The 22,349-nt window shown below is 45.4% G+C and overlaps 1 protein-coding gene across 1 annotated transcript in view; it reads left to right on the top strand.

The window, feature by feature from the left end:
- Positions 1-22,349, top strand: part of LAPTM4B (lysosomal protein transmembrane 4 beta) — a 93,895-nt gene that overhangs the window by 63,784 nt on the left and 7,762 nt on the right. Inside the window, exon 6 of the mRNA XM_075920334.2 lies at positions 3,398-3,493. Within this exon, the coding sequence (XP_075776449.1) occupies positions 3,398-3,493 (96 nt within the window). The remainder of the gene's footprint in view (positions 1-3,397; positions 3,494-22,349) is intronic.

Below are 22,349 nucleotides of genomic sequence, written 5' to 3'. Positions count from 1 at the left end.
TACGAACGGGGCTTTCTCCCCCCCCGGAGCTCGCAGGTAGCAATCCGCCACCTCGACCTCCGGGGCGAGAGAGCCCCGTTCGTAAGTGCGGATCCGACGTAAGTCGGGGACTGCCTGTAGTGATATTTTCTTAAATTGTCAAACTGAGGGATCAGATCAAATCACTTCCAAATTACATTCCCCTGGGCTGTGTAAAGGTACCCATTGAATTTGGTGTATTTTTTCCTATGGCCCTGAAACACGAATTGTTAATTTTTTATGCTGTCCAATACCATGATGGGATTGTGATCTGTGCTGCTGAACAAATGCATACTAATTTGGGAGTTCATTAAATATTTGTATGGGTAGAATGTAATGAATTGTTGTGCTCTTGTAATGGAAATCATCAGGCACTGTGCAAGTTTCTCCACTCAGGTTTTTTTTAATTGTATCCTGCCATACCCTTGTGTTTTGACTCTTGTGCCTCCTCTGATCAAAGATTACCATTCCTACTGAATTGGTGTGTATGCATGTGTGAGGTTTGGTATGTGTTGTGCATAAATACCACTAAGGAGGGGATAGATTGAGATCATTTAATTCCTTTCAAAAGGGTCTCCAGAGATTAATGTACTAACTGCAGTGTCCAGTAACATTTTTAAAGCTCTATTTGAAAGCTGTCAAGTTTTTTGGGGAAAAAATAATTAGCAAATAGCTCAGTGACTCAGCTTAATGATGCTTCTGCATAAATATGAGTTCGTAAGAATAAATCTAAAGGAAAGTTGCTGGACTTTCAGTGTACTGCAGGCAAAATGAGTTTCCATTACTAATGTTCAGCTAGCCAAGAAATGTGTATGTTCAAAGCTCTTGGCCAGCAAATCTAAGTCAGCTGCTTGTATTCTCAAATGAGTGTGGGTTAGCATTCTGGCATCTAGTTGCTGCTATATGCTAGCTGGTGACCCTTTAATTAAGGTACGTGGATCAGCCTGAGAAACAGCTCCTGTTTAAACAAGTGAAAATTAGCAGATCTGACTTGAGTAAGTGACTAAGAACATTACAAAATAGTATAAAATGTAAACTGTAATTTTAAATACATTATTCACAAGGTCAAAAACAGCTTTGCTTAGACTTTTAGAAATCTTTAGTCTGATCTGTGAAACTAGTGTATTGTTTGACATGGAATCAAGGCAAAGGATATCTGAGTTTGGATTTTGACATCAGGGATTTCAAAATAGTTAAAAATGAATTAGATGTTAAATTTAGATTAACTAATTGAATAGTCAATGAGATTTCCATCGACTATTCAGTTAGTTTATAAGGGTGCCTCCGCCTTTGAACTGTAGCAAGAGCCCCATTATCTCTCTGCTGTGCCTCAGCGTTTGAAATGTACAAGAGCCCTGGCGGATTCCCCCACTGGCCTCACGCTTGCTTCTGCTTTTGAAATGTATAAGAGCCCCGCCAGGGCACTGGTACATTTCAAAGGCTGAGGCGCTGCAGGGAGCTAATGAGGCTCTTATACATTTCAAAAGCAGAATTGCAGCAGAAGCAGCGCAAGCAGAGACTGCTTCAGTCCCTGCTCACACTGTTTCTGCTGTGCCTCTACTTCCCTTGCTCCCTGTGGAGACAGTGCTGAGGGGGAATCAGCTTTCCCAGCACCGGCTCCTGCTCTCCCCCCCCTAATGATGATAGTTGCATCATTAATTGACTATCAGATAAGCTTCTGCTTATTGGATAGTGGACTAGTTTCTTATATCCCTAAAATGAATAGCCTCTACAGACAACACTTTCTATAGACAAGAATTAGTGTTTAGAGATCTATACAATCATGAATAGTTTGGTGGGGGGAAGTGAACAGAGAATTCTTATTTACCCTTTCCCACAATACAAAAGCTTTGCGTTGAGTCACACAATGAAACACATACAAACAAGAGGAAGTTCTTTATCACAGAATTCGCAGCTAACCTGTGGAATGCATTGCCATGGGATGTTGTTGTGGCCAAAAGTATAACTGGGCTTAAAAAAAAAGAACTGGGTATGTCCATGGAGGACAGATTCATCACTGACTATGGGATGCAAACCCGCTGATTATCAGAGCATAGAAGTGGGTCACCCCAAAGTTGCCCTGTTCTGTACACTTTTCCTGTAGCTCTGGTATTGGCCATTGTTGGGAGACCAACAAAAAGTCCCGTGGCACTTTAAAGACTTAGATTTTTGGGGGGCATAAGCTTTCATGGGCAGAAACCCACTTGGTCAGATGTCTAGAGTGGAAATTAGAGAAATTATATGAAAAAAGGAAGTTACTTTATCGAGTGCTAATGAGGCCAATTCAGTCAGGACCCACACCCAACAGCTGATGAGTAAGTATCAATCCCAAGAGAGGAAATATTGCTTTGCAGTGAGCCAGACCAGTTCTCATTCAAACCCAAATTAACAGTGTCAAGTTTGTAAATAAACTGCACCTCTGCAATTTCTCCTTGAAGTCTGTTGTTGAAGGGGGCTTTTTTTGTTGTTGAAGAAAGATGACCACTTTTAAATCTGTTACTGAATGTTCAGGGAAATTGAAGTGTTCTCCTACTGGTTTGGGTTTTACCCAATATGGCAGTTCTTAAATTCTTGTTTGTACAGAACTCCTGTTTAGTATGTGCTTTCACTGCACTCATTATCATAGGTTCTGTGATTTCAGAATTCAGATTTTATGGTGAAACCATGCAAAGCTATTGAAGTATTTCATATTTAATCTTTGGACAGATCAAATTCCTCGGCATATACTTAGATATCTATAGAACATCTTTTTTATTTTGTTTTAGTCAAATAACCCAAGGCTGTTGCTACAGTGATCATATTCTGGTCTTAAACTCCAAGGACAAAAGTAGGAAGCATATTAGATCAGGATACAATTACTGAATTAATATTAAGATTTTATAATACTGAAAAATATAAATATCTGAGTAAGAATAAATACTTTGAAATAGCATAGAAACTATTACATGAAGTATATTGTTTAATTTGTAATATAACAATTTAATATTTGCAGTAGTAAAGATTAACTAATTTGGTCCAGATTTTGCATAAGAACTTTTCCCAATGTAATTTTAAATGCATCATGAAAAAAATTCTTGTCTTATGAAATGACCGCTTCCAACCTCACAAGAAATGTAAAGTGTGTGTGGCAGAGGGACTCAATAAAGACAGAAGTAGTTAAAATATTTTTAAGCAAAAATGACATTTTATTGGCTTTTATGTACAATTTTAGCTTTTTTGTTGTCTTTCCTTTTGTTGTGTAATATTTAGCAATTGTGAATATCCTGTCTTCGGTTGGCTAAAGAAGATCCTTAGCTAATCTGAGTTCAGGGATTTTCACAAAACTGGTGGAAAAATGCATTTCCTATTTTCTTTAATAATAAGCATATTATCTTTGCAGGGTTATCTGATTAGTTGTGTGTGGAACTGTTACCGATACATTAACAGTAGAAACAACTCTGATGTGCTGGTGTATATTACCACCAATGACACTGCGGTAAGCATATCTCTTAGATGTGTTTTAATTCTAACCAGTCCTCAATATTGTTGACAGCTTCTGAACTTTAACCCAAATTCTATTGTCTTTGTCCACTAAACTTCCATTATTGACATCCTTGTATCCAAGTTCCAACTCATGAAAGCATGTATGTTGAGAATGCTTGTTACATAGCTCCTAGCAATTATTGTGTGTTGTATATAAAAATACATGTTTGTCCATATAGCCCCACATATACATAATATATATGTTGTGACAGTCAGGTCAGAGGGATACAAAAGAGTGATGAAAGGAAGTATATTAGCTTCAGACTGAATAAATCTCTGTTCCCAGGGTAAACTGGTATGGGCAAGTCCAGAACTGGCATAGGCTCAATTGCCAGAATCCATCAGGGCAATTGAGCACCTGGAGTTAATTTAGTGGGTTTACAGAGTCAAGTGATCTTAGGCCAGTTAGAACAGCTGGGGCCAGTTAAAGAACCAGTTGAGACTAGGTATAAAAAGGCTTCTGTACAGTTAGTGTGTGAGGAACTGAGAGGATGGAGAGAGCGCTGCAGGGAGTTTAGGAGGAAGAAGCACCAGTGGATACTAGGAGGAAGAGCCTGAGAGAAGAAAGGTGCTGGGAATTAGACCAGGGATTTTGTAGCTATGTCTCAGCTGGTTTTGGAGACCTTTACAGACTGCTTCTATTATAAGGCACTGGGCTGGAACCTGGAGTGGAGGGTGGGCCTAGGTTCCTCCCGCTCCCCCTACCCCCAAAACCCACTTCCCTATTTCCACTCAAGAGAATGACTGGCTGGGGAAGAGAAAGGGGTTTACCTATCTCTGCATCATTTGGGGGTCCACCAAGACTGTGGAGCTTGGTTTCTCTTTATACCTTATGCTGGCCAATGCTGAGAGTAGCTCAACAAACAGCAAACTGATGTTCGACATATGGTACCTAAATTGCGGGCTTCTATATATTAAAAAAAAGAGAGAATGTACAGCTGCACTTCTTTCCTGTTTATTACACTAGGTGCAGGATCTATATGATATCTATACCACTGCAAAATGTTAGTTATTTGGTGCTCAGCAACTGCGAAATAGGTATAACAACGTAGGATCTGGCTGGTTTTATATTGTAAGAACACTGAGTAAAATGAAGATTATATGTTGAAAGAAATTAGATAAGTCTACCCCATAAAGGACAGCAAGTTGTCAGTTCTTTCTGCAATGATTTCATGTTTCTGTTGTAAGAAGAACGCTGTGTATTGTTTGATTATTGGAAACACAACTGAATGACTAAACGAAAACAGGTAACTTAACACTGCTGATTCTGCATAGTATGACACTTATGGAAATACTATATATGTGGAACCAAATTCTACTTTTGTAATGAATGTACGCCTAATAGGGAGATATCTCTTTGAGGCTGATAGTGGGGAGATAGGTGTGAGTTGTGTCTGGGTCATTGTTGCTAGGGAGATTTAACACTCCACACCCAGAAGCTTCTGGGTGTAGTGTGGTAGTTTGGAGGTCTGCTCCAATAGGTTCTATCTCTGTTTTGGGGGTCAGACTTCACAAGAGCAAGCAGTCAGGGCAGCTGTTTTACTAAGGGCAGGGCTGTCCCGAGGGGGATGTGGAGGCCCCCCCCCCCACTTCTGCCCTTCCCCTGAGCAGCATGAGCCAGGAAGATTGAGGGGCCTGACAAAGGGCAGCAGCAGGCGTCAGTCCTCTCTCCTGCACTCGCTGTGACAGCAGGAGCTTGACTGGGGTGAGGTTGACCCTCTGCAATCCTTGCTGAAAATCCTTAGACTTAACTCTGGATCTCCAGCTACTTTTCTATGGGATTTGGGTTTTTAAAGGTACTGGAGAAGGGCAAAAGTGATGTCTAGCCCACCCAAGCTTACACTGTTATATCCAACGTTTCCCACTGAGGTAAATAGTTCAAATTTATCTCTGATGTAATGCCACTGACTTTTATGTGAAGTAGGATTGCAATTTAATCCTTGAAGTTACACTGAGCTCAATTTGGTCTGTTGGGCTTGCATGGGTGGAAGAGAGGGCATATCCCAATAATATTTCAGTATTGCCAACCTCAAATATTCAAAAGATCATGATGTAGACTTCCAAAATGGAAAGTGGTTTAAATATTGTGAGATTTTAAAAAGTTGAGGGAGCAGTTGGTTTTTGGTTTCAGAATCTATAAATGAACTTGACTTTTTTCACGCTTTCCAGTACTGCCATGAGGACTTGAACCTTACTCTGTCTTAACTAGAAGCTGAGATTTGTATACAATTCATTGTCTTTAGGAGCTGGGATTTTAACTTTAAAAAAAAAAAAAAAGCAAAAAAGCAACCCCCCCAAATATTGCAGGACCCAGATAAAATCATGAGTTGGCAACACTGATTTGAACATACAGTTATGGGTTTATTGCAAGCTAAATGAAGGGGAGGGAGAAAACTACTTTTTGTACTGGAACCTACATTGAGTAAAACCAGAAGTTCTGCATGAACAAAAATTGATAGCTGTTTGTGAAGCCTTTAGGTAGTTTTAATTCATAATTTAAAATGCTGCAAAATGTGTATTTCACAACACTGACAGCCTTGGTTGCAAGACCCTGCAAACCAAATTAGCATTGACACTATAATCTCACAGGCATTCAGTAACTTAAATTGAAACCATCTGCTTCATCAATGGCCCTTGGGAATCAGAGGATTTCGATTTCCAGTGCTACCTTTTTCTGTTGAAATGATTTAGCCTATAACTTTTCTAGGAAAGAGGAAAGAAAGCATGTTTTGAATTGGCTTAAAAGCAGGATAAAAATTAAATCAAGTGAAATTAAGATACATTTTATACAATAAATTTTAGTCATTATAATAACAAGGTTGATTAGAGGAAGGGGGAGAACTATTTTCTCTGTAAGAGGGCATAATACCTGTTTCTCCATGTGTAGTCATCTTATTGCTGCATTGTCATCAGGATAGCATAGCAGTCCACCTTCTAGTCTTCTAATCATTCACTCCTCCACCAGATTGTCTGCCTTCTTGTGGTGTCGCTTGGGGTAGTATAAAGTGAAATGAAAGTACAGGTTGTACCTCCCTTAACCAGGACTCTCTGGTTTGGCAACGATCGTGGATGTTCCTGTACTACAGAGCCCAAGTATAGGGAGGTTGAACTGTGGGACAGAAGCAGGGGGACGGGGCGGGTGCAGAGACTCAGTTGGGAACCAGGGCACAGCGTGTGGAGGAGTGGGTGATGCAACAGGGAGTTCTGGCCTCTGCAGCTAGGTGGTAGTGGGGGCCAGCAGTGGCAGCCAGGGAACTCTAGCCCCAGCCACGGAGCTCAGGGGGCCAGCTGTGGCCCTAGCCACTGGGAAGGGTCAGCCTCAGCCCTGGCCGCGGACTTAGCTGGAGCCCTAGCTGAGGGCATCAGGTCAGCGTAGGTCATATTGGGAGGGATCTCCTCTGGTCTGGCAGATCCCCTTGTTCAGCACTGGTCAAGTCCCGAGCATACCAAACAAGGGAGGTCCAACCTGTAGACAAATTTCAGAGTACACGTTTGCGTTCTTGTTTAATGAGAACAGATAGAATCATTTTCAGGTTTTCATGTACTGAGATAATTTGACAGTGTTTGGGTAAATGTAAATAGAATGACTTCAGTTACAAATGAAAATGACCCTGAAAGTCTCATGCCTAGTTCTTAATAGGTATTTGTCCAGAATTGACATAATTAGCAGTCTCTACCCAAAAGAATAAGATCTACGCAAGGAAGAGCGTGCTTAACCGGCAAACAAAACGGCATCTAGAAACAAAACACACAGTGACCATGAAAGGATTTAGATTACTAAGAGTGCTGGATTTTTGAGATAAACTTTGCAGAATCTGGAAGCAGGAGCAAGAACAATTGAGATTGTGTACAGAGCTGACTGTGGGAATAAATATGAGAAAATGAAGGTAAAGCTTTTTACTATCTCAAGGGGGTGGCGGGGGAGAGGACAAGAAGTGACACTGTTGCCAGGAATATTGCCCTGTACACTGGACGAACCATTAAAGATGTTGAGTACTGTGATGCCAGATTTAACACTCCTTTATAAAGTGTGCACTCCCTCAGTACTAGCTCAGCACTGAAAAAAAGCAGTCTCTGAATCTGGCCAAGGTGTGATTCAACTTAAGTTGCACTAGCCTTTTCTGTCCCTCCAGCTTGTTTGCATGCAGAGTGTAATTGCTCCATTATTGTAGCTGACTTCGGTCTGGGTGCAAATTGGGGAAGATGGGAAGAGAGAATTAAAATTAGTACAGGAAATTTTCTTCTACTCGAGTAGCCATAATCTAACCCTAAAAATGGCTGCATCCGTGTAATATGTATGCTTATGCATTTTCTTGGACTGCTGAATGAATTGTTTACTTCATGGAATTAATATCTATTGTGACAGAAATGTATAAATCTTATGCTGTTTTCTTAAACAAATCCCTTGCTGTTCTAGAAATGATGAGTCTCTTAAATGATGATTTTATAAAAAAAAATGTACTAATGTGCCTTGGCACAGAGTATTTTGTATCAGGGAGGCCTAGTTTTTCATTCCCTTTAGTCTGAATGATCTCTGAGCCATATTGCTTCCAGTTATTCCATCTGCAATTCTTCCCATGTGGTTTCTAATGGAAGTGTGTGCTTATAAATATTATGAAGCTTCCTGTCTGTGTAGTGAGGGAGGATCCCTGGGATTTGTTTGATAGATACCATATCGTGAAACACTTAAACAAATGGAACTTAACCAATGAGGCTCAGCTAGACTGTTGAAACACAGTCCTCTCTGAAGAAAACACAGAGGAATATTTCACTTTAACAAATATATCGTAGCTCTAAAGAGAAGCTTTAGGCTCACAGCCACTTTACCTGGAGATGAAGTTTTTGTGTCCTGAATAAAAAAATCTCCTTTAAAGATTCTCTATAAGCTCCTTAAAAGGAGTCTTTCTCTTTACTAATTTTGTTTTTAACATGCCTGCTCTTGCAGCCCTCCCCTTGCTGTAGGCCCAAGGCACTCCCAGATACAATGATTCCAATTTATTTTTATGGAGATGGTGTGCAATGTGTTGTGCAACAAATTGTTTATGTCCAGGAAACGTTTATGTGGAACAAAACCAAGATCTATTATACCTAGGGCAGCAGTACATTAGCAACATCATATAACCAGCCAAACTGCTTTAAGTCATTATTGTGATTATGTTGGCCCGCTCCAGTTCCTCTTGTCCAGCTGTCAGGCCTTTTCCGGGCTGCGGATAGACCTTGTTCACCAGCACCATATGGGGGTAGACCTCCGCAGTCAATGTCTTAGACTTAGAACCTGACTTGGTGTGACCTCTCAAGTCCAGTCCTTTTCTGAAATGAGCTGCAGTGAATTAATCCCCAAACAATTCAAGAACTAAAGGATGTTAAGGGATGTTTAGGGAACTAGGAGGAAGTCAAATTAAGCTGACAATAAATGGTACAAAACGTACCTGCATATGACCACTTATGTGGGTCCTGCAACCTTTTTAATCAACTAGAAGGCAGGAGAGTTTAAAAAAAAAGTCACCTCTTTAGATGTCCTGATTTATTTCAGGCCTTTTACAGGTGTTAGTGTGCTCGTTTCTTGTGTCACTAACATTTCAGCTTCTCTGATGTAGTATGTTCACCATCTTGTCCATCCAGTCCCTTTTCTGTTCTGTCACTCTTGGTTTATACATAAATGTCAGGGAGGGAAGGGAGTCTGTATTGACAAATTAGCCATGGAGTTCTATACACACACTTTTAATAGTCACACAGTGGCTTAGGTTCAGTATATTGAGAAGAGAGGATCCATTTTTCCAATTTTACTGCACATTTGAATGGATGCTCCCCCTCTCCAAAACATCCTCATTTTTTCCTATTCCTTCTTTATATATGAAAAGGTACCTCTTTCCTCAAAGGCTAATTACAAAGAAGGGATATGCATGTTTACAGTCGTCCCCCCCCCCTTTTTTTTAACTGTTAATAGGTTGCATCCTAGAAGGGTGAATGTCTTTTCCTTGAAGTTTGCAGTGTTGTTTCCTGAAGAATCAATCAATAGATATAGCCTTAAATTCCTACTTTTTCCAGTCAATTCCTGTTTCTCAGTAACTCCAATCTGTGCCAGAGACATTTTTCTTCAAGAGATGTTCCTGTGGGTGCTCCAGATTAGGTTGGTGCGCTGCTGCCAATCCTTTTCTCAGAAATCTTCAGAGCAGTGCCCCTGGGGCCGCGCATGCTCATGTCTCAAGCTTCGTGCTCCTACTGTTCAGGCATCACACAAGCATGAGCTCTCCCTCCCCTCCCATCTTCTCTACCACCTCTGGTCACAGATAGAGCTCAGCGGTATTCTCAACCTCATTCCACATTTTAGATATGTATACCATTTTTGCCTCAGTTCTTACCTCCATTTAGTTAGTTACAGGCAGTCCCCGAGTTACGCGGATCCGACTTATGTCAGATCCGCAGTTACGAACGGGGATTTTCTCGCCCCGGAGGACTGGAGCGGCGGGACGCCTGGTCCCGCCGCCCGCCTCCTCCGGGGCGAGAAAAGCTGCTCCCCGTCTCCCTGGTCTGCTGCGGGAGCCAGCAGACCAGGGAGACGGGGAGCAAAGCGGCACAGGACCTGGGGCCGGACCTGCGGCGCTTCCACCAGATCAGCTGGAAGCGGCCGCGGGTCTGGCCCCGGGTCCTGCGCGGCTTTGCTCAGCGTCTCCCTGGTCTGCTGTGGGGGACGCAGCTAGTGCCCCCCCCCCCCAGCAGACCAGGGAGATGTGGAGCAAAGCCCCACCTGTGGTAGAGCAGGTGGGGCGCTGCCGTTTGGTCCCGCAGCACCGCTCCTTGGCGCTACTGGACCAACCCAGCAGCACCCGAGCTGCTCTGCCCCAGGCGTCCCCAAGTTAGCTGCTGCTGAAACTGACCAGCGGCTGACTACAGGAAGCCGGAGGCAGAGTTGCTCTGCCCTGGGCTTCCTGGAATCAGCTGCTGATCAGTTTCAGCAGCAGCTGACTTGGGGACGCCTGGGGTTCTTAAGTTGAATTTGTATGTAAGTCAGAACTGGTGTCCAGATTCAGTGGCTGAATCTGGATGCCAGTTCCGACTTACATACAAATTCAACTTAAGAACAAACCTACAGTTCCTATCTTGTACGTAACCCAGGGACTGCCTGTATTCCCTTGTTATTTTCCAAAAAAAAGTTTTTTCTCCATGTTTTTTCTTCCTAATAAGTTCCATGCACGCAGCTCCCTGGGTTTTAAGTGCTGTTTTCCGTGTAAGGACCTTATTCCTGTGTTGGATGGACATGCTCAGTGTGTTTGCTGACTTGGCGAGGCTCACATCTTGCAGAAATCCTCTCCCTGTGCTAAACTGAAAGTGAGAGTGCAGTGTGACAGAGACCTAAGCCTCAAGCTGATTTTACTTGAAAAATCACTAAGACAAGTCTCAGATGTGGGCCAACAATCTGAGTGCCAAGCGCAAAAGGACAAAAAATCTTCAAAGAAACATGCCTTCTCATTGCCTCAGGAGGCCCCAGCACCTAAACACTCATCTTCAGTGCACATGGTGCCTACAGTGACTCTGGCACTGCCTATGAGTATTATGATGCACCGGGCACGTCCGGCACCACTGACACTGCCATGAAAGTGGGAAATGCAAAGCCCTGCTCCGAGGCCACAGGCTTCAAGTTGCCTACCTCGAGTGCTGCTGCAGCTACTGGCACTGAAGTTTCATTGCCGGCACTGCTACTGCCTCTGGAGTCGAGCACAACTTCCAGCATTGCTGTAGGCACCAACGGGGCACTTACCATTTCACCTGGCTGCTGTAGGCACCTAGACACGGCACCACAAATGGCATTGGTGCAACCACCCTGACACCATCTATGCCGGTGCAGCAGTATGCATAACATAGAACCTCCTGCTCTCCTCAACTTTCAATTCACACTTTCTCAGCAACAACATTTCTACCGATACCTCGGCACTGAGACCAGATATATCACCTGAAAGGTTTTGTGATGACACTGACAAGGAGGTGGATGTGATGTTCTCACCTAACAATTCCCCTCCCACAAATTATTCTGTGTATTTGGCCAGGACTCATCCCCCCCACTCATGGGTACCACCTACCATGTTCTATCCACAATGGCGGTGCTGGAGTCCATGGCAGCTTCCCCATAAACCTCACCAATTACGCAAACCTGTTTTGGTGCCTCAACACTCTCCTACACTGTAATCCCCATCCTCTCAATGGCAACGTGCAATAAAAGGGGACCAGTCTGACCCCTCACTAGACACGTCACCAGACACTAACAAATTGTCCTCCCAGATGAAGTGGCGATGCCTCCTCCTCCCACTATGGCAGACTATTTTTCACATTTCCAAGACCTTTTTAAACATATGTCTGCAGAACAAAGTATTCCTGTAAAGCAGCATTTCCCAAACTATGGGCCGCAGCCCGGTACTGGGCCGTGGGGAAAAAAATACTAGGCCTCAGTGTGGCTGCTGGGAGGGGAACGAGGAGGGGTGGGGGGGGAACCGGCTGCCAGGAAGCAGAGTTGGGGACAGCAGGGCTGTCCTGCGAAGATTGGGGCTGGCGGGCTGGTGGCCGGCGGAAACAGGGTTGGGGGGTAGCGGCAATGCTAGCTCAAGCCATTTTTGTGCCCCGGGCAGCGGGTGCGTGGCGCATGTGTGGCCCCTGAGCATGCAGCGCCCCGTACAGCTGCAGTCATGCGCCGTGTGCCCGGGGGCAGGGGCCGCACAGCGCCTGATTGCAGCTGTAAGAGGCGCCGCGTGCCCGAGGGCGGAGACCGCTCAGCGCCCCTTACAGCTGCAATCAGGTGCCCACCATAGGTTGGCGCCCCCCCTTAATCTGGCCCTGGGTAGCAGGGCTGTCCCACAGAGATCGGGGAGGGCAGGCGGCGGAACCAGGACTGGACAGGGGGGGCTGGCTAGGGGAGATCAGGAGGAGGAGGGTGGGAGAACCAGCTGCCGGAAGCAGGGGTGGATGGGGGCAGTGAGGCTGGTCGGGGAGGGGTTGTCGGAGGAGTGGGGCTGACTGGGAGAAGATTGGTGGGAAGCGATGGGGAACCGGCTGCCAGAAGCAGGGCTGGACTGGGGAGATTGAGGAGAAGGGGTGGGGTGGGGAGCAGGACTGACCCGGGCACATGCAGACCCAGGCACACGAGTGAGTCTGGCCCCAGGGATTCCATTTTGCCCCCCTCCCTCGAGTAGTTGCGAACTGCCTGGCAGGTAGACACACTCATGCGGCATGAGCACATCTACCAGCCAGGCAGTTTGCAGCTAAGGACTGATGCACCTAATTACAATAAAACTTACCTAATTAGAAAATACCAGACATTTTATATGTCTGATAATTTCTCAATTTGTTTCCCAGACAAAGCCCTCAAATACAAAACCGGTACAAAACTGGACACCTGGCAGCCCTACCCTTCCTTGCACCCTCCCTCCTAGCCAGATATCCTACCCTCAATCTGCTCCCGCTCCCGCCTCCACCTTCTGTGGCGCCTATGTGGCGCTGGGTCCGCCAAGCTCTGGCCCAGACTGGGCATAGGATGCAGCCGGGTGAAACACTGAAAATGTATTCATATTTCATTTTTTTATATGCGTTTATATATTTGGGCTGCAAAAAACAGTACTGAAAAAAACCTGGTTCCAACTAAAGTAAAAAGTTTGGGAAACCCTGTCTAGGCAGCTTTCTATCCATCTTACAGTCCATTTATCCAATCCATATTCCCTTAACTTGCTGGCAAGAATATTGTGGGTAACTGTATCAAAAGCTTTGCTAACGCTGGCACTGGGGGCTTTGGGAGGACCAGAAACAACTTATTTGAATATTCATCATTTGCTTAATGAATATGCAAATGAATGTTACTGGTCCTCCGAAAGCTCGTGAATGGATTTACTGGTCCCTGTGTCGAAAAGTTTGGGAACCCCTGCTATAAAAAGTGTCAGAGAACCTGCATGAATTGACTGATACTTTACTCACACCTGCCACTGCGAAGATAGCCCTACCGATTAACCTAGCCATCATGGAACCAGCAAAAATGATCTGGCAAACACCAGCAATTGCCATCCCAACATGCAAGCATATTGACAAATATTACACCCCTCAAAAGGATCAGAGTTTTTTCACATCCTGCACCTTGATTCCTTGATGGTGGATGTAGCACACCAAAAGACTATGCAGCAGCAGTTTAGATCCACTCCATCTGATTGTGACAGCAAAAGGCTGGATCTCTTCAGATGAAAAGTCTATATGTCATCAACACTACATTTGAGTTGCAAATTACTCAGCATTTCTAAGTAATTATGACCATAAGAATTATTCCAAACTAAATAATTTTATTTCAGACACTCCTGAGGCCAAGAAACAGCAATTCAAAGCTGCGATCGTAGAGGGCCATACAATCTCAAGGATGGCCCTACTGGCCACGCTAGATGCAGCTAACACAGTAGCACAGCTGTTGTGATGTGAAGAGCTTCATGGTTCAATGTTGCTGCCTTCCTTAGCGAAATCCAATCCACAGTAAAGGATCTCCCATTTGATGGGCAGAAGCTCTTCGCAACAAACACCAATGAAGTGCTGTATTCCATGAAAGACTCGGGCAATGCTCAGGTCTGTTGGCATTCGTAATCCTGTAACAAGAAGACGATATCAGTACAGGTACCAACCATACCCTAGGTCCAGATGTCCCCCAATACACTCAACAATATAATAGACTGGAGTAGCATCAAGAAAACTGCAGTAGAGACGGGGCCAATGACAATGTTGATTGTCTAACTCCTCTCAACAATTGTAGCAATTCACTAAGCAAATTTCAGAGAGATGTTGAGTCATGAAAACCTTTAGCCAATTCCAGTGGCAACCAGACCATGTAAACTATTTCAATGCTATCTTACCATTTTTTAACAACTGGAGAAGGATAACATCTGATAAATAGGTTGTCCAAATCAGCTTGGATATATGATTCTCTTCGGGACCAATTTCTCGGGAACTTCCCCAACAGGAGGTTGACCATCTGTTACAACTAGGCCACCACTACCCTGGTTCCTCTTTCTGCTCAAAATGTCCTGCATACTGCCAATCCCTCTGCCCTGCAACCCAAATCTCCTTTATCAGTCAGGAAGTCAGACTATTCATCCCAACCTTCACATGCTGAACCTGAATGCATGGATCCTCAGTGGTTTTCTGCACAAGAATTCGAGTACTCTCAACAGCTTCAATGTGTCCTACTACACAGCAGAGCACAGAGCACCCATAAAACACATCTTCAAAAATGGAAAAGTCTCAATATGGTTTTCACATAGACATACCATCTCCATTACGTTTAATCTTGGATTATTTGTTGCACCTTAAACAAGCTGGTCTCGCACGGAGTTCATCAAGGTACACCTTGCTGCTATAGCGACTTTTCATCTCAAAATAGATACCTCAGTATTTGCACACCACCTTACTAAGTGGTTTATCAAAGGCCTGCAAGCTCACTTTACCCAGATGTGGCCCCACCAGCACAACCTTGGGACATCCACCTGGTTTTAAATACTCTCACCAAATCACTATTTGAGCCAATGGTGACAAGCTCCCTTCTGCACCTCTCTATGGAAACAGCTTTTCTTGTAGCTATTACATCAGAAAGTCAAGTAGGAGAGATTGCAGCACTAATGGTAGATCTTCCTCTCCCCTTCCACCCCATGCCTTTTCAAGGACAGGTCACTTTACAAACTCATCCCAAGTTTTTACCAAAGGTTCCATTGTCTTTCCGTGTGAATCAGATGATACATCTACCTAACTTCTTCCCTGGACCACATGCTGATGCGTTCGAGTAGTTCATGAACACGCTGGACTTACGCAGGGCATTTTCCTTTTATCTACAACATACAAGGCCATTCAGGTTCTCTTCTAGACTGTTTCTCTCCATAGCTAATCACAATGCAGGTCCAGCCAGCTCAGCCCAGTGACACACTGGATTTCAGACTGTATAAGACTTCGAGAGATGTCCCTGTGGGTGCTCCACCTGTGTCAAGGTGTGACACAGTGCCTTTGATAGAAGATTTTCTCAGCAGTACTCCCCCTTCCCTGCCCCCCAGGCTGTGCGTGTCCTGTGCCTGCCCGACAAGATGTCAGGGTATAAATAGCACACGCACAGTCCAGGCTCCTCAGTTCCTTCTCTGCTGTCCCCAGCTACAGTGGAGTACAGCTGTCAGCTGCCCACCTCAGCAGCATAGCTACTTAGTTTGTTAGTTGGTATCTTCTTCCTGTTTTAAGAAAAAACAAACTCCATTTCAACATGCTGGGCTCTCCTAGTTTCAAGAGGTGTAAAGTGTCTGATGGCCAGTCTCAGGGTTCAACTATACAGCACCCTAAACTCATATGCAAATTGCATATTTTATTTTGAAACTATTTTGAAATAGCGCATTATTTCAAAATTTGGCGCTGTGTAGACATGCCAAATTTCAAAATAAACTATTTCAAGCCAATGAGGTTTACTGGGATAGCAAAATAGTGTGCCCCTTGTTTTGAAAAATATTTCAAATTAACGGGCGGCTTGTGTAGAAATGGAGTAGCTATTTCAGGATATCTCCAGTATCCTGAAATAGCTATGCAGTGTAGCTATACCCTCAGTGTGTCAGATGTTTGGGGGGAGTCCCATTTCCCCTCCCCCCCCCAAATGGGCTCACTGTCAAATTAAAAGTATGGAAGGACAGGGAGCTGTATCTGAAGCTGTCACTGGTCCAGGACTCCTTCAGACCTACATCGGACCCTGAACAAAACTGCAGTCTCCGCAAAAAAAACCTCCCAAGTCCAGGAAAAGACCTGTTCACTCTGTTTGGGGAAGCAGAGGAAAGAAGCACAGACTTTCAGTCTCTTCAGTGTCAGACACTCCATGGCTGAGCACTTTTGCCTCTGCAGGCACGTCTGGTACTGACCATGAGTCAGCAACCACTGTACAAGGTGCCGAGGCAAAGGGCTTTCAGCTGCCCGCCTCTCTGAATGCACCCACAGTCCCCTCAGTGATCCTGTTGCTGACCTCAAGCTCACAGCAGCCTATTCAAACAGCAGAAGTGGCATGCCCCTTTGATCCTGCCACTCCACTTGAGCCTTTGAAGTTGCAGAGGCTGCCTGCCTGTTTGGCAGGGAAGCAACAAACTGCTCTGACTCGCATGGTATGGGCACTCTCCTCAGCTTGCATGGTGCTGCTGCCAGCTCACCTCAGCTCAGCACCGCTGTCCCACTCCACACCAGAACACACACTGCAGTTTGGCTCTGCTTAGCACCAGTTCCACAGTGCAGCTGATCTCATGGTCTTCCCCTCTCCAGGGTCTCCTCTTCTTGATGGGGATTTTTCACCAGAGCCACAAGCACAATACTGCCAGTCTTCTGCGACCCTTCCCCACCTTTCCAGTGGAGAGTAAAATGACTTGGAGAACAAAGACTTTTCTCCACCCTATTGCCCATCCGAGTATTGGTTCCCACACAGGCAAAATACACCTGCCACACAAGACCTGTGGGATGCCCACCCCTGGATGGCACCACCTATACCATTGCCTGGTTACCTGCCATACTGGTGTAACTGGGAATACTACAGAGCATGACCTACTAATCGTCCTGCTACAGAGAGGCAAGTCCACAACCCTCTCCCGCCAGCCCTTTAAGTGGAGGTAGACTCTAATGCTGAACCTCTACTGTACATACAAATGGAAATTGCAGGGGATGATTCACCTATGGCTACTGGGGCACCCTTTTCACCCCAAAAAGCTAAAATGCCCACCACATCCACATCTACAGATGAACTCTCCCACTCTCAAGACCTCTTTAGGGGTATGTCTACACTACAAAGTTAATTCGAACTAACGGACGTTAGTTTGAATTAACTTTGATAGGCGCTACACTAGCGCTCCAGTAGTTAGAACTTAATTCGAACTAGCGGAGCGCTTAGTTCGAACTAGGTAAAACTCATTCTACGAGGACTAAGCCTAGTTCGAACTTACTAGTTCGAATTAAGGGGTGTGTGCCCCCTTAATTCGAACTAGTGGGAGGCTAGCCCTCCCCAGCTTTCCTTGGTGGCCACTCTGGCCAACACCAGGGAAACTCTATGCCCCCTTCCCGGCCCCGGACCTCTTAAAGGGGCACGGGCTGGCTACGGTGCCCATGCCAGGTGCAAGCCTGCCAGCACCCAGCTAGCAGACCCTGCACCTGGCACAGCTCGAGCCAGCCATCTGATGCCCTCCCCCTCTTCCCGGGACCAGGCTGGCGGCTCCCAGGAGCTTGCCCGGGACCGCAAGAGTCGGGCATCCACCTGGTCTAGTGCGGACATCGTGGACCTCGTCCACGACCTCCGCACTAGGCACAGGAAAGTGGCTGTCTAGGGCACGAGAGCTGCCAGCCTGGCCACCCAGGTGCATGAAAATCAAGGTGGTCCACTCAGACCCCCGACCCTGAGCCCTAAGCTTACAATGGTCGTACTGGGTCAGACCAAAGGTCCATCTAGCCCAGTAGCCTGTCTGCCAACAGTGGCCAACCCTAGGGACCCTGGAGGGGATGGACCGAAGACAGTGACCAAGCCATTTGTCTCGTGCCACCCCTCTCCAGCCTTCCACAAACTTTGGGCAGGGACACCACTCCTACCCCCTGGCTAATACCACTCCATGGACCCAACCTCCATGAATTGATCTCACTTCTCTTTAAACTCTGTTCTAGTTCTAGCCTTCACAGCCTCCTGCAGCAAGGAGTTCCACGGGTTGACTCTTTGCTTTGTGAAGAACAACTTTCTGTTACTAGTTTGAAGCCTGCTACCCATTCCTTTCCTTTGGTGTCCTCTAGTCCTGCTATTATGGGAACTAATGAAGAACTTTTCTTGATGCACCCTCTCCACCCCACTCATGCTTTTATAGACCACTATCCTATCCCCCCTCAGTCCCCTCTTTTCTAAACTGAAAAGTCCCAGTCTCTTTAGCCTCTCTTCATATGAGACCTGTTCCAAACCTCTGATCATTTTAGTTGCCCTCCCCTCTCCCACCCTCTCTCTTCCCCTCTTCCCCTCTCCCACCTCCTTTTCCCAGTCTCTCCGAGTTTTGTTCAATAAAGAGAGATTCTATTTTTGACCACACGTTTTCTTTATTTTGTACATCAGGAAGAGGGGCTAGGGAAGGGTAAGTGGAAGGAGGTGAGGGAAGAATGGGGTACGAGCCCCCGATGGGGAGGACTGGGCTGGCTCTGCGGGCTTGTGGGGGTGGACGCTCTCCTGCAGCCCCCCAATTGCCCCCTCTCCCCAGATGGCAGCCTGCGGCAAGTGCAGCCGGTCTGATGGCCAAGTGCTGTGATGTGCCCAGTGTGGGCACTCAGGGCACTCCAAGCCAGGACTGCTTTGCAAGCGGGGCACCCCTGAGACCTGTCTGTCCAGGGTGGGGGTCGGTTCCCTTTAAGCGCAGCCCTCGGCTAGCCTGAAACAGCAGCTCCACGCTCTTAAGTCCTCATCTGATGCCATGCCGGCACTGCTTCCGGCCATCCTTAACCCCGGTTCAAGGTCCACTTAATGTGGACATGCTAGTTCGAATTAGCAAAACGCTAATTCGAACTAGTTTTTAGTTCTAGATGCGTTAGTTCGAATTAACTAATTCAAACTAAGTTAGTTCGAATCAGCGCTGTAGTGTAGACATACTCTAAGAGAGTGATGGATGACCTCAGTATTGCTTTGGAGGAAGTCTGATAACCAACATGAGCTCACAGACATATTGCAAGCCACTGCTACCTCCAAAATAGCACTGCCCATTAATGCAGCCATCCTGCAGTGTGCACAAACTATATGGCAGACCCCCACAAGCAAGTGCATGTACTTTGTTCCCTCTAATTGCTCTATACACACCCCTTTCTCAACTCGCTAGTAGTGGAAGCAGCTAACCAGAAGAACAAACAACACCAACAGTTCAAGACCACTTGATCCATCGAAGATAATAGAAGGATGGAGGCATTTGAGCAGAAAATATACTTCCTCTCTACTTTGCAATTCAGGGTGGCCAATTATGTGGTCCTATTAGCGAAATATGACCACAGAAACTACTTCAAAATACAAACTTTTATTGATGACATCCCTCAAGAAAGGATACAACAATTGTAGGCTCAGGGAGATGGGTTTTCAGCTCTGACCTCCAAGAATCATATTTTCATGTTACTATCCATCCAGCATATAGACGCTTCCTTGGATTTACACTTGAGAATTACCACTATCAATACACTGTCCTTTCCTTTGGTCTTTCAATAGTGACACAAGGATTTTCAAAGCTACTGAGCACAAATATGTGGTAACAGCATATTTAAGGAAGCAGGACCTGATACTCTTCCCATATCTGAGCGATTGCCTGCTGAAGTCTCCAACCCATTCTCATGCTCTTCATACAGCAACGATGATGCAGTGCTTCCAAATGTTGGGCCGACAAATAAACAGAGACAAGTCAACATGAACACCTACCCAAAAAATCCACTTCATAGGCACCTTTCTCGACTCCACTACTGGTCAAACCTCATTGCCACAGGCAAGATTCAGAGCAATCTCCAGTCTTGTACACACGATTCACATTAGCCCACAGGTCACAGCTCGTGACTGCCAGATGTCCCAGTAGCTGGTTCACTTTTGAAACCACCCTCCATATCCACCTCCTTGAGCTCAGAGCTATACGCTACAACTGCCTCCACTTCCTCCCTGTTGTCAGAGGCTGCAATATAAGGATCATGACAGACAACGTAGCAAGCATGGATGTTCTCTGTGAACAGGCAAAGTAGAGCTGGTCGTACCCACTCCCTCTGCTCGGAGGCCATCAAACTCTGGAATTGGTGCCTCAAACACAACATCATCCTATCTGCCACATACCTACCTTGTATTCAAAACACCACTGTGGACAAATTCAGTTGTTGCTTCCCCATACAACACGAGTGGGAGTTGGACAATTACGTTCTATACACTGTTTTCCAAAGCTGGGGAAGCCTTTGCCGACTGATCCCTTATGCCTCATGAAATGAGGTTTACAGGATCGGTCGGCAAAGGCTTCCGCAGCTGACAGATCCGCGTCTAGACTGCCGCGCTGTTTGATCAGCTGATCGTTGGCACAGCGCAGAGGCCATGTTCACTTTAATGAAGTGGGGATTATTTAAATCCCCGCTTCTTTGACTATGCCAAATACACTAATTTACATGGGCCTGTCGACGGAGCCATGTAGTCTAGACATACCCTTAGTTCTTCTGTACGTACTGGACAACAATATCAAGTTTAAATCAAACTCATTCATCTTCATAAATTGTACAGAAAATTCCCACTACCATCACCTCATAGTTACAGACTACAGATAAGTAAGTGTTCTTTACTAGGGTGATGTGGAGAACTCCATAGAAAGTGCTAGGTTCTGGCTCTTTCAGCCGGAGGGCTCCTAGGGAAGTTTAGGCGGGCTTGGAATTCCTCTTAAAGCAACCAAGGAGCTGCAGTCAGTCCGCTACCCTTGTTTTGGATACAGCATGTATTCTTCTGTATGACTGGCCAGTCCTACTCACTTCATAGCTCTCCACCCACTTTAGGTAAGAGCAGCAACAGGGAACAGGCTACTGTATAGATGGTAAGGAGTTGAAGCTGCTTTTACTCTCTCATATTTCCCAGTACATCTTAGAGCTACCTGGCCCTGATTAAATATTCCTGTGACTTGTTTATCTGAAATGTAAAAGTAATTACTTAATATATCACATGCATTGTGTGGGGAAGTTTATACTTGCAAATTTTATACAAAGCATGCCACAAAATTATGTTCAGCTTGCACGTTTCCATAATTTGGTATGTATCTTGTTTAATCATTTGCATGCTTCATCCAAAAGTGCTTTGCAAATATCATTTATTCAGGGAAACAATGTACCTGGTTCACGGATGGGTAAAGTGAAGTATCATCGGGTGACGTGCCAAAGTCCTACCGTGAGTCAGTGGCAGGGCCAGGATTAAAACATGGAAGACACAACTCCCAATTCCATACTCTTCATCACTTGACTGCACTACTGTGGTCAACTGTCATCATTTTGTTAGCAAAGGCACACTAACAAAATAGAGTTTAGAGGGCCTGAACTGAAATGGTGGTAAATGCCTTTGTCCCAGAAGAGGGTTTGCCCTGGAGCCTGCTGTATCTAATCACCACCGGATTTTGAATGTAAATAAACACAGACTCGATGTCAAAATTTAACCAAGTATATTGTGAACACAACAGGTGAAACACAATAACAATGAAGCAACACTGAAAATCCAACCTCCCTTCCCCTGATATAATAGGAGACAGTACAGATAGGATCATAAACTAATGGTCGAATACTGTTCTCTGTCAGAGGTTCATAGGTGCTAAGGACCTTCTACCCTGTGGCTGCAGGTAGCCATAGGGGAGGAACTCTGAGGAGTCCTTAGACGTGTAGGTGTTGAGTAACTCACGAAGCACTGCAGAGGGCTTTCACCACAGAACGCAGGCTTTGCCTCGTGTAGTCAGTGTTGTCCAATGGTATGAGACACAGGTAGCTATGGACTCATTATGCTGGGCAGTTGCCACAACGGTGGTCCAAGCACCCTGCTGACAGCAGTGAGATGAGGTCTGTCCGTACTTGAGGGAAGCCATGGCGAAGGCCGGGTTTACAAGTGTAACAAGCGACTCTCCTCCACAGTGATGATAAATGGCTGACCCTATCCTCTCAGGAACAGATATGTATTTAAGGATTCAAAGACAGGAAAACAGCTAGAGTCCCATGCGCAGAAAATTAGTGACGTGTGCACAGTCTGTGCCTTGTGCATATTTCCGTGCTGGGTGCACATAATTGGTGCCATG

The sequence above is a fragment of the Pelodiscus sinensis genome, chromosome 2 (assembly GCF_052426305.1).
Source record: "Pelodiscus sinensis isolate ZL-2025 chromosome 2, ASM5242630v1, whole genome shotgun sequence".
In the NCBI taxonomy this organism is placed as follows: domain Eukaryota; kingdom Metazoa; phylum Chordata; order Testudines; family Trionychidae; genus Pelodiscus; species Pelodiscus sinensis.
Note: the sequence above shows the minus strand (reverse complement) of the source record. Positions and strands in the feature narration are given on the sequence as shown.